The sequence below is a fragment of the Notechis scutatus genome, chromosome 2, assembly GCF_049901735.1.
Source record: "Notechis scutatus isolate UNSWTSFEM ecotype Mainland chromosome 2, rNotScu1.2, whole genome shotgun sequence".
In the NCBI taxonomy this organism is placed as follows: domain Eukaryota; kingdom Metazoa; phylum Chordata; class Lepidosauria; order Squamata; family Elapidae; genus Notechis; species Notechis scutatus.
Window position 1 is genome coordinate 81,731,730 of NC_142010.1, and position 25,126 is coordinate 81,756,855.

The following is a 25,126-nucleotide window of genomic DNA, read 5'->3' on the forward strand; positions in this document are numbered from 1 at the left end:
GACAGACAGTTCATTGGCAGCGGTGTCTGGAAGTATCTTCTCTGCTTTACTAGATTACCTGCAGAACTCTCCCAATTTCGTTCCTAAGATCTAGTGATCTAATGCTTTCGAAGGGCCATGGCAAGGAGCGCCCCTTAAATAGACGGAATTTCCAGATGGGGCTTCCTGAAACTCTGCTGACAGGTTGGGTTGCGAGACTAACTTGTGCGTCCAGTCCTTTCCATTTCAGCCGTGAAGGGCAAGCCCCGGAGGCTGACCTACGGGAATCCACCATGAAGGGGAGGGGAAAGATTCCCGATCTGGCGGGCGTGCCAGGTCGCAAGCGTGAGCCGGGTGACCGGTTCGCCCACACGGCCCGGAAGGAAGGAAGGAGCCGTGGAGGGGCGGAGCGGAGGAGAGGCAGCACAGAGGAGAGGGGAGGCCTCCAGGCTGCTGTGTCGGTAGCTGTGGATGAAGGGTGCGAATCTCAGACTCTCTGCACGCAGGGTGAGTGGCTCGTCTCGGCTTGGCAGGAAGCGGTTGGCATCGGGCTGGGGTGGGGGCTTCTGGATTTTCACCCTTTCCCTTGATCCCCATGATCTCGATCCCTCTCATCTGCCTTTCTACTCTATTATCCTGTCCTCCCCCCCTCCCCAGGCTCCCCTGACTTGTACGCATTCCTCGTCTCTCAAGGCTTCCTCTTGGCCTGTGCCTTTACTTGTGTCTCTTGTTTTCTTAGATCTGGTTGCCCCTTCGCCGCCCACCATCGGCCGCGTTCCTTGTATTTCACATTATCCGAATTTTCCCACGTTGATTCCATAACTCTCCCCACTACCATTACTTTATTTTGAGCTGTGCAAGTATGCATGCGTGTGAGGGTGCGCGTATATAAGCGGGATACCGATGTGGCCCTATTAATATTCGCTTTGTTTATAACCTTCCCTAAGCAAATGAGCATCCTGTTATAGGAAGGAAGCTAGAGATTAAGTGAGCCGCCCTGTTGTCACAGAGTGAGTCAGTACAAAAAGAGATCAAAGGTGAAACTAGGTTAGAGATTTGACCTGTATGCTGGCTCATATCCGTCTCTCCTTAGGAGTCACTATTATAGTACAGATTATGTGCTAAATGCTTGTCAGTTTCTGCCTGTTCTAGTTCATCTTACAAGCAGCCAGTTGAGGTAGGCAGCAATAATGCCCATTTAGAGGCGAAAATTCAAAGTGATTTGTTCAAAGCCTTCATGACACATATATGACGTTTGGAAGGTGGTGAAAGACAAGCTACCCAAATTGGCAAATGTATATTCACGTCCTCATTAAAAGCATAATTTAAAATGCTTGTTAGCAATTTCTTCTGGTTGATAATTATTTAGTAATAAACTTAATACTCATGAGCTTCCACTGCTATGAAGCAAACAACAGATACCCTTGAGAGGAACATGGGTTATTTGAAAACTATAATTGCTCCCTGGCTTATGGAGGGCTAATACAATGGAACTGGATTTTTCAGGCAGTTTGGGAGTACTATTCAGAAGAGCAAGTATACAATCTTTTGCACTTTCGTTCCCTAGACCCCATCAGCAAGTTAAATTTAATTCCTTAATTTAGGAATAATACTGCTTTTGATCAAGTAATGATTGAAACCACTTAAACAATGAAGTTTGGTTATGATTTTGGCTTTTTCTGTTAAAAAAAAAAAGCAGGTATCTGAAGTATATATTATAATTGAATTACAATTGTAAAACTGGGTACCTGGATATAAAGCACATAAAATTGCAGTTACACAGAAAGAGGAAAACTCCAAATGTATAAAAATCTTGTACTCCTCTCAAAAAAACAAGGATTAGATAGAAAAAAAGCTGTAAACACACCTAAATTTGTATTGACAGCACAGTTTTCCTTATTTGACAGCTAGATTGTATGCGTTTAGCCCTATTTACTATGGATGGGGATAAGTAGAGAAGAAATCTTCGAGATATTGAGTTGGTTTTTGTTCTTTTTGCAAACAAGTTGATAGAGGTCTCAGTCCAGGGCTGAGAACACAGCAGACCTAGGAACCTTCAGGTACTAGGAATCATTCAATTTTGTGGCTTTTGTTTCCAGGTAAACAAGCTTTGGACTATTTAACCTTGTACAGTCAGTAGGTTAGCCTCACCTTTGTCACATTCCTCTTCAACCACAGAGGATCCTGATTTTCCAGAGTCTTCATTTATGGGGAGAGCCTGCATGGAAAGAAGGGTTCTCCCTGTCAAACATCTATTTCAGGACTAGCATATCCTGCCTCCCTTACAATTACTATGTACTTCTAAAAGCTTTTCCTTTTACATTCTCAAGGAATGTGAGATTACAAATAATTAATTGGGGAAACTTGTCTTCCTTTATATCATACTTATTTCTAATAAGTCTGTAGGCTGCTCAGCTCAAAAATATTTTATATTTTAAGAAAACAAATCTATTGAACACATATGACTAAAATGTTTTTCCAACACCAGCTGTTAGACTCAGGATAGACATTTCATGAAATAAGGCTCCTATTACTCATTTGGGTATAGATATCCAAGATTGCCTAATACAGATTCATTCCTTCAGACCATGTTTCATTTCTCTGTAATCAAAATTTAGTTGACTCATCCCTTTGAGGTATATCAGCAATGAATAAGTGTTGATATATTGGTGGATTGAGTATGAGTCTAGTAGTAATAGTAATTTCAGGTGGGAAAATAGAAGAATTGTGAGCTTACAATGTGTAGCATAGAAATGAAAAATATGTACAGCCTTTCAGTACAGGAAGAAGTCAGAAGGCTAATTTTAAAAATGTAACTATCAATTTAATAGTATGGTGTATATTATATTTGGTGCTGAATATCTGTCACTTGCAGATTTTTAGACAATGGAACAATCGTTTTTTCATTGTTTCAGAAATAAACACCAGAAAAAGCATTCTTTTCATGCATATTTTGCATTTTGTCAAGTTCTCAAACCACTGGGTTTTATTCCTGATACTGCATGTCAAATTCTTACAGCCTAAATTTGCTCTAGTGATATTCCATTGCCACACTAAAGAGTCTTATAATCTCTTTAATACTGTCCATCCACCTTATCTGTTATCTCCTCCTTCCTCAACCTTGCCAAACATAGTGGTCTTTTCTAGTCCATTATCTGCTTGCATCATATATTCAAAATATATGAGTTTCTGCTTAGTGATCATCATTTTAGGACAGTAATTCCAGGGGTGGGATTCTACAGGTTCGCACCTATTCGCTAGAACCGGTTGTTAACATTCTAAGCAGTTTGGAGAACCAGTTGTTAGAAGAAATTACTGGCCTAATCCTGTAAGGAAGGCAGGAAGGAAACATTCTGGTGTTGCTTACAGAAACTACCTCTCCATTAACCCTTTTTACATTCTTGACAGGACTAGACTTCCTGTCTCAGGAATGTCTCTGGAATTTTTTTCCCCTCCTTTGCTTGTGTCTCCATTCAAAGTTACAATGGCACTGAAAAAAGTGACTTATGACCATTTTTCACACTTACGACTGTTGCAGCATCCCCACAGTCATGAGAGGCCAGGCGAGGAGATGCGTGCCTCGATGTGAGTGATGTTGAGTTGGTCACGCCCAGCCAATAACATGACCACCAAGCCACGTCCACCCAGTCACATGACCACCAAGCCGTGCCCATCACCTAAGCCATGTCCACAGAACTAGTTGTTAAAAATTTTGAATCCCACCCCTGAGTAATTCATCTTTATTTGGTCTGGGCTTAGTTAATTGGTTTTTTTTTTTTTGCAGGCCACAGTATTTTTTGTATCCTTCTCCAGATCCATAAGTCAAGAGGCACCTGCTTTTTAATATAATTTATTAAAGTTTATCAGTAGACAGCTAAACAATTAATACAAATAAGAAACATAAAAACCAAAAAGGAAAATGCAATAAGGTAGAAAAAGATATATAAAAGATGATTTTCTCTCTGTCCACACAAGTATAAACCATTTCAGTAATTAACTGCTTCTCTAATATTTCAATTTAAAAATATCTTCTTTTCCTATATCATTCCATATCAATAATCAAATTATAGAAACTCCATCATTCAGTACTAATTAATAAAAGTCTATTAAGAGCTACCAGAAATAGTAACATATATATTTTAACCTTAATCAAATAAATCCAATCTATAATCCAATTTACTACGTTTTCCAAGAAATAAATAAAAAAAATCTCTCATAAATAGATCTTTAAAGATCTTGCTTTATCGTTCAGTTTTGTTCAACAAGAAATCCCATTAAGAGCTACCAGAAACCATAACAAATGTATTTTGCCCAGTTAAATTTCACTTTATAGTTCTTCTGTTTACATTTTAATAACATATTTTTGTTATTCCATTGAATAATGTCCACAAGTTTATTTCTTATCATTTTCTCTTTGTCTGTTTTCAGGACAAAGTAGTTTAATTTGTCTCTTTTGTAAATCCAAGATAGGACAGCTTTCCAAATCATTTTTCTAATTTATTATGTGTAGATTGCAGAGGCATCTGTCTACTTTTTCTCTCAAACTTAATATATTACTCCTGAAAGAGCATTGCTTTGGTTATTCTGATATGATAATACTTAGGTGGACTCTGATATACAGAATATTGACATCTTGTATCTTTCTAAATGTATACATTCTGTTTTAGAGATTTTATAAGTGATATAGATTAGATTACGGAAGACATTACTATGTAAAACTTTTGTTAAATTATATGTTGGGCATCAAGTTTCATATAGATCTCATAAACATCAAAGATTTAATGAGGTATGAGTGGCAAATTGCTACCAACTGTATCTTCTGCACAAGATTCCCCCGGGTTAAATTCAAATATGTCAGCTCCAAAAGTTTAAATTAACCTTATTTAAATAAAAATAATATTGCTATTACTCCGTTAAATTATTTTTAGCGTCCTTAGCTCACTGCTTCACAAAACAATTGCATCGTCTCCCCCAGAAGGCTTCTGATATCAACCATGAGAATGTTGAAATTATAATTTTTCAACTGTTACGATACAAATTGTTTTGAAGTGTAGATGCATGAAGTTGAACCAAACAGACCATGCCAAAAAAGTTTCAGTTTTGGAAGTATAAGTAATGCAGTTTAAATGAATGATTAAAAATAGGTATGCAGCTGTGTTAGAAGGTCAGGGCAAAGATGATCCTCCTGAGATGACTAACCAAGGCAATCAAAAAATTGCAATATTGCTTCCAAGGTGTCCTTAGCCCTCTGATTGCTCAAACTGTTAATAAATTAAAGTAGAGCTTAGATTACAACATGTGCTCTAAAATTCCGGATCTGTTTCATCTAAATTGATAGCATAGGCAAATATCCAAAATGACTGTGGAAAACAAACTGATACCACTGAATTCATTGGGATCTCACCGCCTATTATTTTGGATGGATTAAAACGAAATGCATACTCTTTATTGGACGGTGTGAATCTTGTCTTCCAGCAGGTTTTCTGTAGATACAGCCAATAACTTTGCACTGTGCCTAAAGCAAAACAAAGTTCGTGACTTGTAAAACTTCTCATATGCTTCTACTTACAGAATTGGTGCATAATCAATGTGGCTGTTTGGCATCTCCTCAGATTGTATAGAATGTTTTTTAGTATGTTTAACATCTGTGTGCTGCAGTGAATGGGTGGAAGGGACCACGTGCCCCATCTTTGTAGAACATTCTCCTACTGGAATTGAGAACTGCCCCCTTCCTTTTGGTCTGCTGGAAGGATATTAAAACCTGGCTTTGTTGATTGGCCTTATGGCCCTGAGGGGGATGTTTATCACTGGTGGTGGCTGATTGAGTAAGATCACACCCTGTCCTGTCCTTTCTCAGCCCTCTTAGTTTCAGTTTTAGTACAGCCTTTAATAATATTTTAATCTGTGTAATTATCAGAACTTCAAATTAAGAATTTTTTAACCCCCGTCACCCTATCACCCAAAATTCTCAGAACAGATTATATATCAACCCACATTGTAAAAAATCAATACATTAATTCAAGATGAAATATAATCAATTCACTGAATTCACTTCAGTAAACTGCCGAAGAAAGATATTTGTAAGATCTGAAACCTTTAGCTGATAGAAATCTATGAGATGTTATAATATTAAGAAGGAATACTAATTTGCAAATAGTAAAAGATGAGGATATAGATATATGAGGTCATAAAAATGCTTCCACTATATTTTCATCCTGAATTTAAATGGACTAAATTTGTATTCAAGTCGTGAAACTTTAAATGTGTAAATTAAACTTAAATTAGTGATCTCATTAGTTTCCTGTACCATTAAATGGCATAATGCAGCATGCTGTACCTGTCAACTCATAAAATATTTCTATGGTCTTTTTAGAGTTGCCAACAGAAAGGGAGCGGGGAAAGGGGTTTGAAAGAGCAGTGCAGCAGCTGGGAAATCGAAAGTGGATTCCATACATAGTTTTTCAGAGATAGTAACTGGGTGACTGAAGTTTCTGCCATGAAAAACTCTAACTGGAGAACATGATTGATGACTCTTGGCTATGGATGTGTCTCATTGGGGAATATGAATTATGATACACCCGGGGGTGGGGGAAAACCAGGGTCAAGGGTGACAATGATTTATGTGTCTCAGAGTCCGGCTACACCCAGGCAGTGCTGGACATGTTAACTTCCAATAAATCCTCTGAAGTTTTGAAAGTTTGGCTCGAGACTTATTTAATCGGGTAACTGCCAGAATCCTGACAGCACCTTTTCCCCTAGAATAGATCTCTAAAATATAGATCCTATATTTTCTAGGATTTTTCATAATTGAAATATCTTCATGTAGCAACAAACTTTTAATTATAAAGGCTTCAAAAAGTTTATCGTGCAGATTCTCATATATTTAGTTCGATTGATGCATAGAAGCATGAAATATTCAAGGAATTTTATGAATGTTTTAATTGAAATTGAATTTTAGCTGTTGCTTTTTGCTGAACTACATTTGCCCTTCATTTATTTCAAGATCTTTCTTACTTTACAATACCAAATTTTGAACCTTTTATTACTACTGTGGTATCTCTCTACCTTCTATACTTTTGAAAATGCTATCTGTTATGAAAAGTATATACTGTGTAGAAAACATTCTGAAAACCTTTATCAGAGCATTGTTAGGATCAGGTCTGATTGCAATAGCAGCATTTTTAGTATTTTGTATTATATGCTTCTGTTAAGTCAGACACAAATTTATGAAATGCATAAGCATTACATAATGTTAGTCATGAAATTTAATTAAGAATGAACCATGGGACTGCTTAGTTTATGTATTTATTTATTGAATTTCTTTGCCACCTATCTCCTCTTCAAGGTGACTCCAATTCTGGCTAAGTGTGTTATGTGAACCCAGCCATTGGTTTAGCTTGTTTGGTTATTTCAACAAACTAGTTTAAAAATCAGAGTTTAGTAAATTTATTTATTAAATTTATTTGAACAATCTATCCATATACTGTAACACCCTGCTACTTGTATGTTATTTTCTTTAACTTTTTTGAAGTAAAAACTTGAAAATTCTATTTAACGGGAGTAGAACACAGCCTATCTGGTAACTTGCATGACATATTGCTGATTGTGTTCGAGTTGTATTATATTGTAAAATCAGAGATGTAAGAATTTACAATTAAAAGAATTACTATTTGAATATTCATTTGTGAAGGTGGAAAAATTTTTATAACAAATTGAAATATGTATGAGTTTTGTAGTGGTACATTTTCTCAGGAGAAATCAGCAATCAGAATCAGATATTGTTTTGCTAACAAGATGAAGAAATCTTTTTCTGCTTTACTTGTAAACAGAATTTACTGGAAAAAAAACAACAGTTCTCTTATAACAAAACACGGGCAATTCTTGGAGGTATTGAGATTAAGTTAAGTCTAAATTGACTAAAGTTGATATGATTTTTGCAGTCACATAGTAGACTTTAAACTTTCATTTGCCAAGTTGTTTCTAGGTGATTGGTGGCCTGAAATGACAGAATTTCTAGGGTCAATGACTAAAGTGCAGTCAAGTTGTATATTAATTTTTCTGATAGCTTACTAAGTCACCAAGCCACGGTTTGTTTAAAAAAAAAAACAGTTTGTTGAAGAAGCAGCAAGGGTTGGGAACACAGAATACACTAAATCAAAACTAACCAAACAGTATTATCACATAGCACAAAATAAACGAAGCTATATTTTATTGAGTCTTTTTTCACTATTAAATACAGGAGTGCATATTTTGGAGTTCTCTGGAATTCTTAATCAGGCCAAGAAGCATAAAAACTAGCCTGATAAAATGTAGCAAATGATAAAATAGTAAATGTTATCTCTCCTTTATAATGGTATATATTAACGTGTCTGCACATCAATCCCAACAATCCAAGTATGGGGCAGACTGGGGTTCACCATTCCTTTAATATATTGTATGAACCAGATCTTGCATCCTGCTGCTGACATGTATCAAACTCTTCATGCTTTCTTCACTGTAGCTTTATAATGGCTGAAGTGCACGTGAAAGATGCAGAATGAAACTTAATTTATTAATTTTAGTTATTTGCTACATTTATATCCTGATTTTCTCCAGGAGTTCAAGATGGCATCCAAAACAGTTTGCTAGGTTTCCCACATCCCAACAACTACAATCCCGTGAGATAATTTAGAATAAGAGAGAGTGATTATCGTAAAATAATTCAGGGAGCTTCCATGGCTCAGGGAAACTTAAGTTTGACCACGCTCCTTTGTTATCCCAGAAATGCTTGGATAATCAAAAAAAGTTTTTAATTTTTATTGCAACATATTTACTGCATATGTTGGCTACTCCTGGGGTGGTGGTGGTTTTTTTTTTTTTTTTTTTGCACTGTTGTATTTTTCTCCCATTCCTTTCGATTAAGCTTTATCAATCCAAGTAGTTTTTAAAGCTAGACTCCCTTCATCTTCCTTGTATGTACAGTAGTCACTAATTAAAAAAATAACATTTGCATTTTAATCCACCTTTGTAAATAAGCTTAGAAAACTTACTAGCCTGTTTTGGGTTAACAGAAAAGAGGTAGTGTGTTTTCTCTTTCCTTTAGCAGTTTCCAGTGCTAAGCAAGAGGAGGGGAGCCTGGGTTCTGGAGTGGCTACAGCAGGGTAGGAACCAGTGGTGGGAATCAAATTATTTTACTAACGGTTCTGTGGGCGTGGCTTGGTGGGTGTGGCAGAGGAAGGATACTGTAAAATCTCCAGTCAGAGGTAGAATTTGCCGGTTCTCAGAACTCAAAATTTCTGCTACCGGTTCTCCAGAACTGGTCAGAACCTGCTGAATACCACCAGAGGTATTGGTCCCACCTCTGGTAGGAACTTAGTTTTGCTATTCTCTCTACCGAGTAACTTGCCTGAGTGTACTTCTTGCCACAACAGCTCCCAGATGAATGTTTAAACCAAAAGGGTCTTTGTATATTTACAACATTTCAAACTTCTTAATATATATTTCTCCCATTGAACACATTTGTTCTTAGAATTGGTAAACATTCATTTCACTTGCCACAACAGGGATAGGCAATCTGTTGTAATTGAATGATCATCATAAACACTACCATTCATCACTCTTCTTACAATTTCCTGTGAAAACCACAATAGATGCTGTGGTGACAAATAACAACTCCAAAGCACTGGAACTGTCAACATCCCCCCTTTCTTTCATTGGAGAATGGAATTAAACCAGATTTTATAGAGGTTGGTGGAGAGGGGGGCTATGCCTTCTAATACCATAATACATCTGTTTTATTTCATTTCCCATTGAAAATAAATGGGACATCTTTTTTCATTAAGTTTATTTTCTGCTAGACTTCAGACAGATAATTTGGGAAGAGGGACTAGATAAGGAATCAGAAGAACCACATGCCATTTTGCCTGTCCCTGTTCTACAATATCTTTACATTAGCATGATTTTTCCAATGTAGTTTTAAAGAAAGAAGATTACTTTGGGGCTTAACCTAAAAAGTTCTCTTTAACTGAATATGACTGGTTTTAAGAAGTTGTTTTCACTTCTGAAACCTGAGTAGTTATTTTGCTTCATGCTCTCTGCACTGATTTGTATGTTACTTGAGAAGATAGATTTCCTAAGCCTCCTGTAAGCTTTTTCTGGATGGTATTTTGTTCAAGCAATAAATAAATCAGATGACGTGTATGTACTGCTGTGTTTGCTTGTTCTTGACCTTTGCTTTTCAGACGTGTAAGTGATAGCCCTTTACACATGGTGTTGTGTAACCAAGAATTCACGTGATAATTGCATTCCTTAATTTTATCAGATATTTTCAATAAAGTTTGATCGTTCAACTTCACATTTTACATCATAATCTTTTGCATGTTTGCATGGAAATAAGTCCTATTAAAGTCAGTGAGGAATTCCTGAGAAAATATAGGATCATGCCACAAATGTATTGCATCCAAAGCAGACAGTACAATTTCTAATATCTATTTTATGTTTGCTTATTGAACTTTATATGACAGTTAAACAGTGGAACAGCTTGCTGTCAGAAGTTGTGGGTGCTTCATCACTGGAGGTTTTTAAGAAGAGACTGGACATCCACTATCTGAAATGTTACAGGGGCTCCTGCTTGAGCATGGGACTGGACGAGAAGATCTCTAAAGTCTCTTCCAGATCTATTCTGATTGATCGATTATATTTTCATCTTAAAATATTGCCCAAGAACCATCAGTAAGAAAGCAGTAGACGTGCTTCTTACCAGTCTAAGATTCAAGTAAAACATTACAATAGAGTGGCTGTAATTAATCTGTGTTCTGCTTTTTTATCATTTGCATATGATATGCCAGATACATTTTCTTATGACACACTTCACATTTTAGTAAACCATCTGGAGTCTCGGGAAGTGGGTAGTGTAGGAATATATGAAAATAAATACACTTCTCATTCTGTATCATTGGATGCTACAGGTAGGGGGTGGAGAGCTAACCTTTTGCTGTAGTAAAAAATTTGCAGTCATTGATGAGTTTAAGTGGTCTGTAAAAGACAAAGCAGAAAGTCAGAAGCAAGTATAGCTAATGATGTAAGCTTTTACATTTTAGAAGATTTAATAGCAAATATGAGGTTATTTGAAGTATTCTTTGGACTGGATTGATGCCTTCAGCTTTGAAAGGTTTTGAAAGAGGTCAGGTGTCTACCAGGTGCTACTGCCAGCAGAGACAAGAAGCGTATTCTTAAGATAGTCAAGAATGCCAGTAAGGACTGTGATGTTGATGCTATTATACATCTTGGTACAAATGATCTGTCCCAGAAGGATGTACTGTTTGTTCAGAAAGACTTCCAGAGTTTGGGGTATGAACTTAGTAATATGGGCTGTAGGCTTATCTTTTCAGAGGTTCTAGCAGTATACAAGGAACAAAAAGGGAAAGGGCAGCGTGTAGCAGAGTTTAATGTGTGGCTAAAGGAGTGGTATAAAAGGGAAGGCTTTGGTTTTATTAGTCATGATGTCTGCAGCTGGTCCAATGAAAAACTGTACAAAAGAGATGGTTTGCATCCATCAAAGAAAGGGACTGAGTTACTTGGCATTAAATTCACAGATTTCCTGGATAAACGTTTAAATAGCGGGGACAGAGAATTAATAGATACAGAACATTTCTGTCCCCAGCAACCTAAAATTAATAAGGATATCAGTGCATGCAAAATAGATGTTTGTGCAGGTAAGATTATCAACCTTGCTGTCAACCAAAACCAAGCATTTAATAGTGAGTGCCATACCACGTGCATTAATCAAACAGGTGGCAAGAAAGTACGGGGAGGCAGGCACAACACAGGTTATGTAGACAGTAAACACAGTGTCAGACATAAAGATCTCAAGTGCTTACATACAAATGCACAAAGTCTGGGGAACAAACAGGGTGAACTCGAACTACGAATACATGAAGGTAGATATGATATAGTTGGAATAACAGAAACTTGGTAGGATGAAACCCATGATTGGAACTTACTGGTAGAAGGATACAAACTATTCAAAAAAAACCAAACCTCATAAAAGAGGAGGTGGAGTTGCACTGTATGTAAAGGACCACTATATTTCTACAGAAATGCATGAAACCAAAGATGAAAACCTCCTAGAGTGCATATGAGTCAATATAAAAGAAAAAAAAGAATGACATGGCCATAGGTGTGTATTATAGGCCACCCAATCAAGCAGAAAATATAGATGTCCTTTTTGCCAGCCAACTAACAAACATATGCAGGAAACACACAACAATAGTAATGGGAGACTTCAATTATCCTGATATCAATTGGAAAACTAATTCTGCACCAAGTGAGAAATCAAATAAGTTCCTAACCAACCTAGCTGACAACTTTGTTGTCCAAAAGGTAGAGGGTGAAACTAGAGGGACAGCCATACTGGACTTACTAGTCCTTACTGAGCCCTAATGTTGCTAGAAAAAACTTGCTTCCATCCATATTTTCCATACCGTGCATAATTTTATATCTTTCTATCATGTTATCTATCTTTGTTTCAAATGCAAAAGCCCTGGATGCTACACATAGTCCTCGATTTACAATACAATTGAGCCAAAAATTTCTCTCGCTAAGCGAGACAGCTGTTAAGTGTGTGTTGCCCCATTTTATGACCTTTCTTGTCACAATTCTTAAGTAAATCACAGCAGCTGTTAAGTTAGTAACACGTCTGTTAAGTGAATCTGGCTTCCCCATTGACTTTCAGAAGGTTGCAATAAAGTGATCACATGACCCCAGGACACTGCAACCGTCGTAAATACATACCAGCTGCCAAGTGTCCAAATTTTCATCATGTGACCATGGAAATGCTGCAATGATTGAAAGTGTGAAAACTGATCCTAAGTCACTTTTTTTCATTGCCTTTGAAACTTTGAACAATCACTAAATTTTGTAAATAATACAGGACTGCTGCTTTTACTTTTCTCTCATGGAATTGTCTTGACCATTATAATCACTGGCATCTCTTTGACTTTCTTTAAAGTAGTTTAATCTAAAAATTGGACCAGAAGCTGTTCTGTCACTGAGGAGACTAGGAAAAAAAAACTGATCAAGGGCCATCTAGGAGTTTGGTCAAGCAGATAGATTTTCCTGTTGTAACCTAATTCTGAGCAGATTACACAACATTTTATCTAAAAGGAAGCAGATTCTATTTTAATTGGTGGCAGGTATAACAGCATTGGATTTAGCTCTGAAGAGCCTTCAGGTGCAAACCTTTGAATCACTTTTCCACCCAGAAATTTTTACTTTATTCAAAGTAGGTTAAAATACAAAACATGAAAATATTTTTAAAAGAGCAAAAGAATAAAAAAAAATACAACAATAAGACATTAAAAAGTAAAAGTGTCTTTAAAAAAAGCAAAGACTAACATATATATACATATTCTTTTTCTTTTTTAAAGACACCTTTGAATCAGCTTCCACAGATACAACAATGATGGTAATACACTAATTTTTCTCCAAGAAATTCAGTTTGATAGTGACACATCTTCAGTTGGCATTCACAAAAATAATTACCTTTAATACTGGATGCACACATTCTGATTTTGTCCTCTTTACTGTGTTATGAAACTTGTGCTGTTGTTTGCATGTGTATGTTGGCAGTGTTCTTTCTGTGTTCTAGAAAGAAACTGCTATGATTCTGTGCTTAAACTTTATAATCCATCAAATAATTTATATGACATTTGCAATCTGAATATACATATAGTAAAATGGCAATAGTCATTGGCCAGTAAATAATTGTGTACTGTAGAAAATAACTTTAACAGATAAATCTCCTAAATAATATTTATAGTTCTAGTTACTTAAAGGACATGCTATGTTCTTATGTTAGACTTTGTAAAATGACAGGTTTAGAATATTAAGGTAATAATATAATAAATTAATATTATAATAATATTATAACTTTTCAATAAATGTATTTTCAGTAAGTTGCAGATTTTCACTTAAAACCTTCAATGCATCTAGTGCACTTTTTGCCCACTGCTTCAAAATCATTTTTACAACTCTGCAGTTTTGGATTAAAATAAGCTTTTTATTAGTTACTTTTCTGAGATCCTTCAGAAAAGGACAGTGCTATAGCTTAGGAGTCATAAGAAGTCAAGTAATCATATTTGTCAGCCACTTCCTGTGCAGTTGAAAAAAAAAATCACATTTGAACTGCAAGATACCTTAGTCCAAATCATGACCTCATAATGCTGTTGTGGAAAAGGTTATTCATTCTCTGTGAGTTTATAGTTACATAAACTGACAGAATTCTGTGCATCTGAGTTGGTGACATGCTTCTCCTCCACCCAATGCCACTTATCAGAAATCTAGGCAGTGAATCTCCCACTGGAGAAAACTGTTGGGGAAATACCAACAGGAAGACTGAGCTCTTTGGAATGTGGCCTTTCTTTTAGCATAAAAATACTTTCCTCTTGAACACAGTACTTAAGATTTTAATCAGTTCACATTTTAGTAGTTTCACAACAAAACAGTTAAAGCAGATTTACCCCGTAGATACACCTTACCCTTTCTTCCTTTTCCCATGTGCTTTTTCAGTAAATTTTAAATGCCTTCCATACCTGTGATTACTCTTCTTTTCTTTCAGATCCAATAAGATTTTGAAATGTCCTTTATATTTGACTGGATTTACAGTGGCTTCAGTAGTGTACTGCAATTTTTAGGTAAGATATCCACAGTTCCATTCCAATGTTATAATTTACATTCATGGAAGGTTCTTTCTGATTTTTTTTACACAGTGCTGGTTAGACAACTTCATTTAAGTTGATGCAGATTGACTGATATTTCTTATTTATTGTTTTAGACATGCTAAAGGATACACACATAAAACACTTACAATTCTTTTCTCTGTCTCAGCCTAAAGAATTAACTCTAGTAACAGTAAATGATATTAAAATACATGAAAAAGCAAAGCTAACAGTTTGAGCTATTTGCAATGTTACTTTTAATCTATAAGTATTTGGCAATTCGGCTTTTGAGTCTATCATAAAGAACAGACCTTCACTTTATTTAGCATAAAAATACTTCTCTCTCCTCAACCTCTTCCATTACTAATCTTGATCTATACCCCCCAGTAGTCCATCAATGTTAGTCCCTATTGCTGGTTTAATTTTTCTTTACATTTTGATGTGGCATGCCGGCTACTTTTTCCAAAGTATCTTTTTCCTTTTACCCTCGTATTCAGATTGTTGGGTTAATACATAAGCCTCCTTCTGGAAATTTCAATGAAGTGAGTCACAAACATGCAAAACTGTTAAACAGTATCATGAGGGATATTCCCTACTTTTGCTTTGTGAGTAATAAGGTTCTGGTAAACTGATTGAGGCAAGAGTTCTCAATTGGTGAGTTGTGACCCTCCAAGCAAGGGGTCATGTCCAAATCAGAGGGACTTGGCCATTTAAAAACAAAGTTGTGACCAGGTTTGCAGAGGCACAGCTTTGAGTGTTGTCAAAACTCACTCTGGTCTTTGGTCCCTGTTTGCCTGTGTAAGCTTGCAAAGTTTGAGAATCCATGTGATACACAGGTAAATAAAAAGCAAGACTTCAAACTTTACCCCAATGAAATAATTTTATATATGGGCAGGGGTGCATCAGTTTGTTTATCATGTTTTAGGCCTAATGCATGATTTGACTTGGTTGATGGTGGACCCCTTGGATTAAAGAGTGGGGTGAAAGAGAGAGACAAAATATATCTGGTAGATAATGTGAGTTGAAGTAGCTTGGCAGCCTATAAATCTGGCAGTGCCTTTCAGGGACTTGTGCAGTGAGTCTAACTATCACATAAGTGGCTAGCAAGTAGCTACCTGCTTGCATGATGGTCAGATTCACTGCATGACTCTCTGAAGGGCACTGCCAGATAAACTGATTTTATCTTTCAGTGTCCACATTTGAGGGTTAAAAAAAAGTTAATAGGGCAGTTGTGGGAGGATCATCAATGTCTTGCCCTTTTACTGATGTGTGATTATTGTACACTTGTACACAAGTGGAGCTTCAATCAATCACCCTGCCTTCAAAGAGACTTTCTTGACAGATATCTCTGCCCAGACATTGCTTTTCTGTACTCCCAAAAACCCTTAAACCGGAGATAACAGTAGAGTCTTCAAGAAAGCTAAAATGTTGCGTTTCCGTTCTTACTTCACAGAATCATTGAATAGTGACTGGTTACTGTTTTAAGACTGATTTTCAAGCCTCTGTACAGTTGGCTCAGGAATTCTGGCAGTTGAAGTCCTCAAGTCATAAAAGGTCCATCGTTCCCCACCCCTGATTTAAATAATCAACATGAAGTAGAAGAAACATGGTTGGCGTTTTGGTTTTTGAAGGCTTAAGCATTGACCAGTCATATTTTAAGCAGCATCTTCCAGAACAGTGTCTGATTATTTGCTTTTAAATTCTAGGAGCACATGGTGCTATACAGAATGCCTAGGTTTCATCAAAAGGGTTTCTTATGCCATTCTGGTGTGAGCTGAGAAAATTAATTCCTGTTCACCAAACAGTCTCATTCTTTTTCAGGATTATACAAGAAAACAGGTAAACTAGTATTCCTTGGATTGGATAATGCTGGAAAAACGACTCTCTTGCACATGCTTAAAGATGACAGACTGGGACAACATGTCCCCACATTACATCCCAGTAAGTCAATGTTTCTTTTTCAGTTTTGATGTATACTTAACAGTGCTTTAAAGCTGGTGTATATTTTGTTCATTTTTATGCCACCGAAAAGCTTATGGGGAAGGGTATGAATTAAAATAGGTAGTAGCAGTTGCTTGCTTGCTTTCTCTTTTTTCTCTCTTTCTTTTTCTTTTTACTGCTGATAATAAAAAAATATTTTTATTTATGACAATTTCAAATACAAATTTTATGTGTGAAAGAAATCAAATAGGTGGGGGTTTATTAAATGTATGCTGCCACTTCTTATATAAGCACTCAAAAGTATCTTACAACAATAAAAACAAACTGTACAAATGTAAAACTGTAAATATAGTACAATAAAAATTAGTCAAACATTAAAAACTTAATGAAGGAGTTGGAACAGTCATTTTTTTTTTTCAATTTTCCCTGATTTGGCCCTGTAATGACATAGGCCATTAACCAACCCAGTATGTTAGGGTTTGAGGATTAACCCCTAGAAGAGTATTGCAGCAGTAGTCAAGCCAGGCAACCAAAGGAGAGCGGAAGGGCCCCAGAGTATACACACACTGAACACAAACACTGTTTGTAGTTTAAATAGTTTTTAATCCAGTTAGAGTTTAAGCATTGTCATTCAGTCCATTAAGTCATTCACAGTATTTCCATCCAGTAAGACTCACTATTATAGTCCAAGTTAAGAGTCCTTGCAATATCTTTATCAGCCGATAAAGATATCTTCTCTCCTCCTCCGGTTTCACTCTCCAGAGAAACAAACGCTGGATATTCAGTAGAATTACGCAGTAAATCAGCAAACAGTAGCAAACAATAACAGTTCAGTCACAGGCACTCACAGTCAGTAATCACAGTTAGTCGCAGCAGCACACAGTTACAGTAGCACACAGTTACAGCCAGACAGCTTTCCAGCTTCTAATGCTTCCTTATATTGTAACTTCTAACCGCACCCTTAATCGGCTAATTGCCTGCTGCATTGTGCTTAAAGTGATAAGCACTTAAACCATGATATCTAAGTTTTATATATTTATTCACCCAAACCATATTTGGTATCAATGTTATACCTAACACAGTACTTACTTAGCTGCTTTCAGAAATTCAAGGGAAGGATTTACTGAACGATACTTCTTCTTTTAAAATAAATATATATATTTGATGTTTCTATAGCTTCTGAAGAGCTGACAATTGCTGGTATGACGTTTACAACTTTTGATCTAGGAGGACATGCTCAAGGTAAGAGAAGCAAACAGGCAGAATCTTCACCGTGGTATCTAAATGATGTTAGTTTAATCTTTGTTTGCTGTATTCCAAGGTGATCATACTACAACTTTTTTTCCAGTTCTGAAAATCTTTTTTTAATATTGTGAGTATTTGATTTTAAATTTGTTGTGTAGACATTGTTCTGATACTTTTTTTCTCATAATAAATGCACATATTAAGCGTAATTTTTTGTATCCTTTCCATGGGTGAAGGCAACTCAAATGTTGTATCAATGCACCTTAATTGTTCTAATACTTTCCAGTCAAATTTTAGCACTTCATTTTTATTTCTAATAATAATAGAAAGTACGATTACAATTGTTTCATGCTTTTAATAGGATAAAATTATGCCCACCTTTGTTTTTTATTACATTTGAGATAAAAGAAATTATTATAGGATTTGCTCTGCTGTTGAATATTAGAGTAACTTAGTCCTCTTGTCATTCTTGCTATGTATTTATATATTTATCAGCTTTGACTTTGGCTATCCAGTGATTTCAAAATAGTGTTATCTAGAGTACATGAAATGCTGCTCTGAAATGGTGTGTTATTTAACTTTTTTATAAGATGTATTAGTAATACAGATAGTCCTCGACTTACAACAGTTCATTTAGTGACCGTTCAAAGTTACAATGGCACTGAAAAATGTGACTAATGACCATTTTTCACAGTCATGACCTTTGCAGCATCTTCATGATCATGTGATCAAAATTCAGATGCTTGACAACTGGTTCATATTTATGATCATTGATGTGTCCCAAATTCATATGATCATTTTTTGCAGCCTTCTGACAAACAAAGTTAATGTGGAAGCCAGATTCCCTTAACAACAGGGAAACTTATCAACTGCAGTGATTCACTTAAGAACTGTAGCAAGAAAGGTCATAAAATGGGACAAAGCTCCCTTAACAAATGTTTCACTTAACATCAGAAATTTGAGGCTCAATTGTGGTTGTAAGTCAAGGACTACCTGTAGTTATTGGACATTTTAAAAAAAATCCACTTCAAAATATAATGTTTTCAAAAGCTGTTAATATTACATGGTAATTCAACAATAAATCCACAAGAAACTGTTTCTCTCAATATAAATGATATGGTTTTCAGTTTTAAACCAAGCACACACAAAAAAACCACTTTCAAAAACCTTTTCACACAAAGATCCAAATGCCCTTTTAAAAAGTTTATCCAACCAAATGGAAAGGCTACTGTCACAGTGCTTGACTTACATTCATTTGTTTACTGACTCTTCAAAGTTACAACATTGAAAATGACATACAACGGATCCTTGTACTTACAGTATGACCATCACGGCATCCCTATGGTCGCATGATCAACATTTGAGCACTTGACAACTGGCATGTATTTACAATGGCCTCAGTCCCGGGGTCATGTGATCACCAATTGTAACCTTTCCAGCTGGCTTCCAACAAGGAAAGTCAACGGGAGAAGTCATTTTCACTTAACAACTGCATGAGTCATTTAACAAATACAGTGATTTGCTTAACAACTGTGAGAAGAAAGGTTGTAAAATCTGGCCTGACTCATTTAACAACCAGCTTGCTTAGCAATGAAAATTCTAAGTCCCAATTATGGTCATAGGTCAAGGACTACCTGTAGCATCTATGAATAGAGTAACAAGAGTTGCAGGCAATTTCCTGTTGCAGTCTCTTTATAACCCTCTTTTATTAGCTCGCAGGGTTTGGAAAAACTACCTGCCTGCCATCAACGGCATTGTCTTTCTGGTGGACTGTGCAGATCATGAAAGATTGGCTGAAGCTAAGCAAGAACTTGATGTGAGTTTACAGTATATATATTTGGCACTTGGTAAATCCAGTTGAAAAGCCCAATATTGTGATGACTGGTGGGAAAGCAACAAAACTTTTAAGATACAATATTTGTGTGGATCTGTTGTGTCATTGTGGGAAAGACCAGTTACAGTTGTCCTTTACTTTTCCTTAAATCTAGGTTCGTAAAGTAAGAACTATCAAAAGTCACAAACCAGGAGGCCCACAATTTGCCCAATCAGAATTGTGTCCTTGGGTAGGATGCTTCTCCCTATTAAAGAATGCATTCAACCAGCAGAAGATGTTCAAGGCCCATAATGTATATTCTATATCTATTTTCTAGAGCAGTGTCCCGCAATATTTTGGGCACCAGGGACCAGTTCTGTGGAGAAAAGATTTTCCGCAGACCAGAGTGAACATGGTTTTGTGTGCTGCCTGCATCTTGCGGATGGGGCTTTGCTCTTTGCACAGCCCGGTTGCATGCATGCCATGGACTGGTGCCAGTTCATAGACCAGGGGTTGGGGACCCCTATTCTAGAGGAACCTTCACCATGTTTCTTATATCATAGTATTACTGCAAAGTAATATGCAGTGCAAGTTCAATTTTTCATCTATTTGCAAGCTATTATAGGAAAACATTGAAGAGCATTATATGTTTCATAACATAAATAAATGGACTTAAAAGAACTTTCATTAAAATGGAATATTTATGGGGGGGGGGGGAAATTAGCAACAGTTCATCTCAATCTCCAAATCTTAATTGTGATTCCTAACTAGTTACCCTCTCATAATTTTAATATAGCTACCATTTCTTATCATATACAAGTTATTATGTTATAATCTGAATTGAGTTAAAATGATATTAAATGTCTTAGAAAATTTGATGTCCAATATTGCCCATCCTTTCAAATACATTTTGGGGGGAAGTCCAATATACCCCGAATACAGTTTTTGATGAATCAACTTCAATCTTAGCTTGGCTGATACTATTTTAACATTTTAAGATAGGAATCCATTGATGAGCCTTTATTATATATCATATTTGATCCTTATTTAATGTTATGAAGTAGAATCACATGGAAGAAAGCCATTTTGTATACAGGGTATCTGACTCTTCCTTCTCATCTTAATGTATCAAGATGTTCAAGAGATCTGGAAGTCAGTCAGTATAGATACTTTCAAGTACCTATACTTCAGAAGGTCTCTTCAGAAGTTTCTCCTTGTGTTTGATGTCCTTCTATTTTGTACTGGTTGTATGGAACCTAAAATATTGTACATTTCTTCCTTTCCTCTTAGGCATTAATGACAGATGAAACTGTTGCTAATGTGCCTATCCTAATTCTTGGCAACAAGATTGACAGACCAGAAGCCATCAGTGAAGAGAGGTTACGAGAAATGTTTGGTTTGTATGGCCAGACAACAGGAAAGGTATAGTGCCTTTTTCCATAACATTAAACTCTGGGATTTAGTGTGTTAGCTATATTTTTCCTCATGTATTTCTGAGCTCTGCTTTACTTCTAGCTTGTCCAAAATTCTGTAACAATTCTATATTTCTGCACAGTTTAATAATATTTCAGGAATCCAGTTGTAACAAGTTTTTTGGAATTTTTTTCTATTTCATTATCTAATTGAGTTATTTACAATAAAAGTGAATTTCTCCTTTTTTCCCCCTTGTAAAACTACATATTGCCTACCTAGAAAGTAAAGCCAAACTATTTCTGTCCAGGAATAGTTATACATAGAATATAGAATATTCTTTAGTGGCCAAGAATGGTTGGACAATAGATAAAAAGAGCTACAAGAGTTAAAGGGGGTTAGCACTATCAAATAATACTGTTGAGCATTGTCTTCCTGTAAAGAAATCTCCATCAAGAATTCTTGACTGAATCTTTTTTTAATTTCAGGGGAATGCCTCGGTGAAGGAATTGAATACTCGGCCCTTAGAAGTGTTCATGTGCAGTGTGTTAAAGAGACAAGGTTATGGGGAAGGATTTCGCTGGATGGCACAATATATTGATTAATGCCAAATTCACATTACTACTCACTATCCAAACCTGCTCATGTTCTGATCAATCAGTGTACATAACTTGAACTTAATAGATTTTGGTTACAAAAGCATATTTTTTTTATTGTATCAATTGTGTTAAATTTTAAGCGTAAAGACTGAAAACAGATTTTAAGCAAGTTTGTCAATTTGGATCTTGTAACATTAGTCTCTAGGCCTATCAAACCACCTTCTTTTTGGATTAATTTATATGTTGTCTCATCCATTTTTGTTTTTAGCTTTCCCACACAGTATGTTTTTTGATGCACTTTTTAACAGCTCAACCCTACGGACTTGTTGGTCCTATTTAATGCTCATCATGTTAAATTTTTAAATATTTTTTTCAGAACCAATTTTATAAATGTAAAGTGAATAACAATTCCTCAAAGGATAGTAATGAATAAGCTTTATGAATAATTGCATGATGCCTTACAGTTTTCAATAATATACTTTTCTTATGCAACGTCATGCAATAAAACTAAATCCCATTTTGTGACATCTTTAATGGGGACATGTTTCATTTTAATGTGTCAATCTAGTAAATATGTTTTAAAATGTGAATCTGTGGGGTAGTTTTCTAAAATGCAGTATAATTTCCATGTACTGTAGACTTTTTATATTATTTATTTGATTACCTTTACACTGGGAATGAATCACACTAACGTTATCCATGCTTGTGGATGTAAATGTTCGGTCACTGTTTTTTACGTTGTACAGAAAGAAGCACTACTGTATGGTCTCGTTGTGTAGTGCATCATGTAGTGCTAGTTGAGTACCTAAGTGCAGCTTTTTAGGAAACCATTGGGTTGGTACTTCAAATGCACATTTAGAAGCCTGGCTCTGTGTGAATTATGTTACTGGATTGAGTACGGTGTAACTTACCCACTGCTCTGAGCATTTGTCTTTCCTGTCACAACATTCATACAACCTGTCAAATGTTGCAAAAGGTGACTGATTGCCATTCAAATGATACAGAGAACAGGTCAGTACTTTGTTGCCATCCTTGGCTACGGAAATGGGATTTTATTTTTTATTTTCTCTGAACTGCATATCTGTTAATAAACTGAGAGTGGTCATTCAGAGAAGTATTTGTATATCGACTTCAAGTTTTTTTATTTAGCACTGCCACAAAGTTCTACAATTTGATTTCAACCCTCCCACTCAAAATGGACTTAGGAAATGAAAAAAAAATACTCTTGTTCTAAGAATCTTAGTGTCCTTGCATGTAATTTCCTTCAGTTGAGAAGCCAAGTGTTCAGATGGCACAGGGAGCCCTCTATGGATGCTGTTTGAAACTGCTTTCCTTTCCTTCTCCCTTCAGTCCAGATGCTGATTAAGATTCATATGCTAGATTTAAAAGTGAATGACAGAAGACCTCATGTAGATATGAATTGTTAGACTGCCTTGTGTAAAGCCCCAGAGGTAGAGTTTTTGAAGAACTATAATTATTTTTATTATATATACTTATTATCAGGAAATAAGCTTTTCACTGATATGTACCCTTATGCATTTTCAGAAAAACTGGAAATGAGAGTGTAAAGGACGACGTTGATATGGTCTGTGGTGTCTTGCTAAGTTATAGTACAATACAGGTAGTCCTCAATTGATGACCATTCACTTAACAGACATTCAAAGGTACAATGGCACTGAAAAAAAGTAACTTACAACCAGTCCTCAAACTTATAACCCTTGTAGAGTTCCCATACTCACATGATCAAAATTCAGGCGTTTCTCAACCAGCATGTATTTACAATTGTTGAGTATCCTGGAGGTCACAAGATCATTGTTTAGGGGGTTTCTGACGAACAAAGTCAATGGAGGAAGCCAGATTTGCTTAAAGAACTATGGTGAGTCACTTCATGAAAATGACAAAAAGGGTTCTAAACTTACTTAACTGCATCACTTAGCAATGGTTCCACCCCAAATGTGATCTACCTGCATACAAATACAACATTTAAAGATTTGTTCAAGTATACAGTTAACCTTAAGAAGGCAATTATATTTTTGGGAAGATACTAAACCTCTACACACACACACACACACACACACACACACACTAGATTAAACTTTATAGTTCTGATAAAGGAGATCTTGACCATTAAATCAATTAGTTTATACTGCCTGTAGCTCTCATTCTGCATGTTGTTGATCTTTTCTTCTATAGCTTTGATCAAAGCAAGCATTTTTGTTTTTCTCCCCTTTCATTCAAAATGCTTTTAGAACCTGAAGACATCTTTTTCAAGACATTTCATAAAATTAGAATGATCAGCATTAGCGGGAACTAGTATGTTGATTTTAGTTGTTGCAAAGGAATTAGAAAAATGGTTTGCCCCTGCTGGTATCTGGAAATGTTATCTTCCTTGATTCTTCATTTTAAATGTAACACTTCCAGACCTATAAAAGAAGGGCAGAATAGAATAGAATAGAATAGAACAGAACAGAACAGAACAGAATAGAATAGAATAGTTCTTTCTGTATTTGATCTTCTCTAGCCATCTCAATCTTTTTGTTACCCTGTTAGTATTAATGTAGGACTTGAGTTCATACAGCTTATTTTAATGTGTTCTCATGTGTTCCTGTAAGGAAGCCTTTTCCTAGAATAAAATAATGTGCGGCTAAAATCCTTTGGATGCAACATAAAATACATTTGTAGAATGGTTAGCCATCGCTATTAATTGGATTTCTCCTCTGCCAGTGAATCTGGCAGGTTTTCCAACTCTACATTTTTAAATTCATCCTTGTTAGATTTTATTTTTATTTTAATATTTATAATGGTTATCTCATAAATAAAAAGGTACAAAACAGTGAAAATCGCTTTGCAACTAGCTGGATCAGATATTATAGCAATTTGTTTTCCAAATACGAATTGTAAATAACAACTGTTTATTTCTCATCTTTTGCTCTGGAATTCAATCACTGCTGTTGCCTTGGAAGACTTTCAAAGCTAAGTGGGTAGTTGCTGTATAACGTGGCAAGCAAATACAGCAACTCAAGATGGTCAACCACTAACCAAACTGACAGGGAGTGGAAGGTTTGCTATCTTGCAGTGGTAAAAGAAACTAGAGGTAGTCTTTGACTTATGAACACAATTGAGAACAGAATTTCTATTACTAAGCAAGTAAGTCACACCCAATTTTGTTACCATTTTTGCCATGGCTATTAAGCAAAACATTGCAGTTATTAAGTAAATCATGAGGTTGTTAAATAATCCAACTACATGACTGACTGCTTATATGATTGGTCACAAATGACAATCAACCCCAGGTTGCCGCAACTGTCATAAATACATGCTGGTTGCCAAGCATCCACATTTTGATTATGTGACTGTGGGGATGCTGCAATGGTCATAAGTGTGAGGACTGATTGTAATTTACTATTTCCACTGCCATTGTAACTTTGAATGATCGCTAAATG

General features: G+C 35.9%; 1 protein-coding gene across 1 annotated transcript; it reads left to right on the top strand.

Annotated features, from left to right (window-relative positions):
* The first annotated feature begins 401 nt into the window (after nucleotides 1-401).
* Nucleotides 402-22,797, top strand: SAR1B (secretion associated Ras related GTPase 1B). The gene is made up of 7 exons (XM_026687198.2): nucleotides 402-486; nucleotides 14,576-14,651; nucleotides 16,497-16,616; nucleotides 17,793-17,858; nucleotides 19,574-19,677; nucleotides 20,965-21,096; nucleotides 21,573-22,797. The coding sequence occupies exons 2-7, from the start codon at nucleotides 14,594-14,596 to the stop codon at nucleotides 21,687-21,689; spliced, it is 597 nt and encodes a 198-aa protein (XP_026542983.1). The 5' UTR covers nucleotides 402-486; nucleotides 14,576-14,593; the 3' UTR covers nucleotides 21,690-22,797.
* Nucleotides 22,798-25,126: the final 2,329 nt, after the last annotated feature.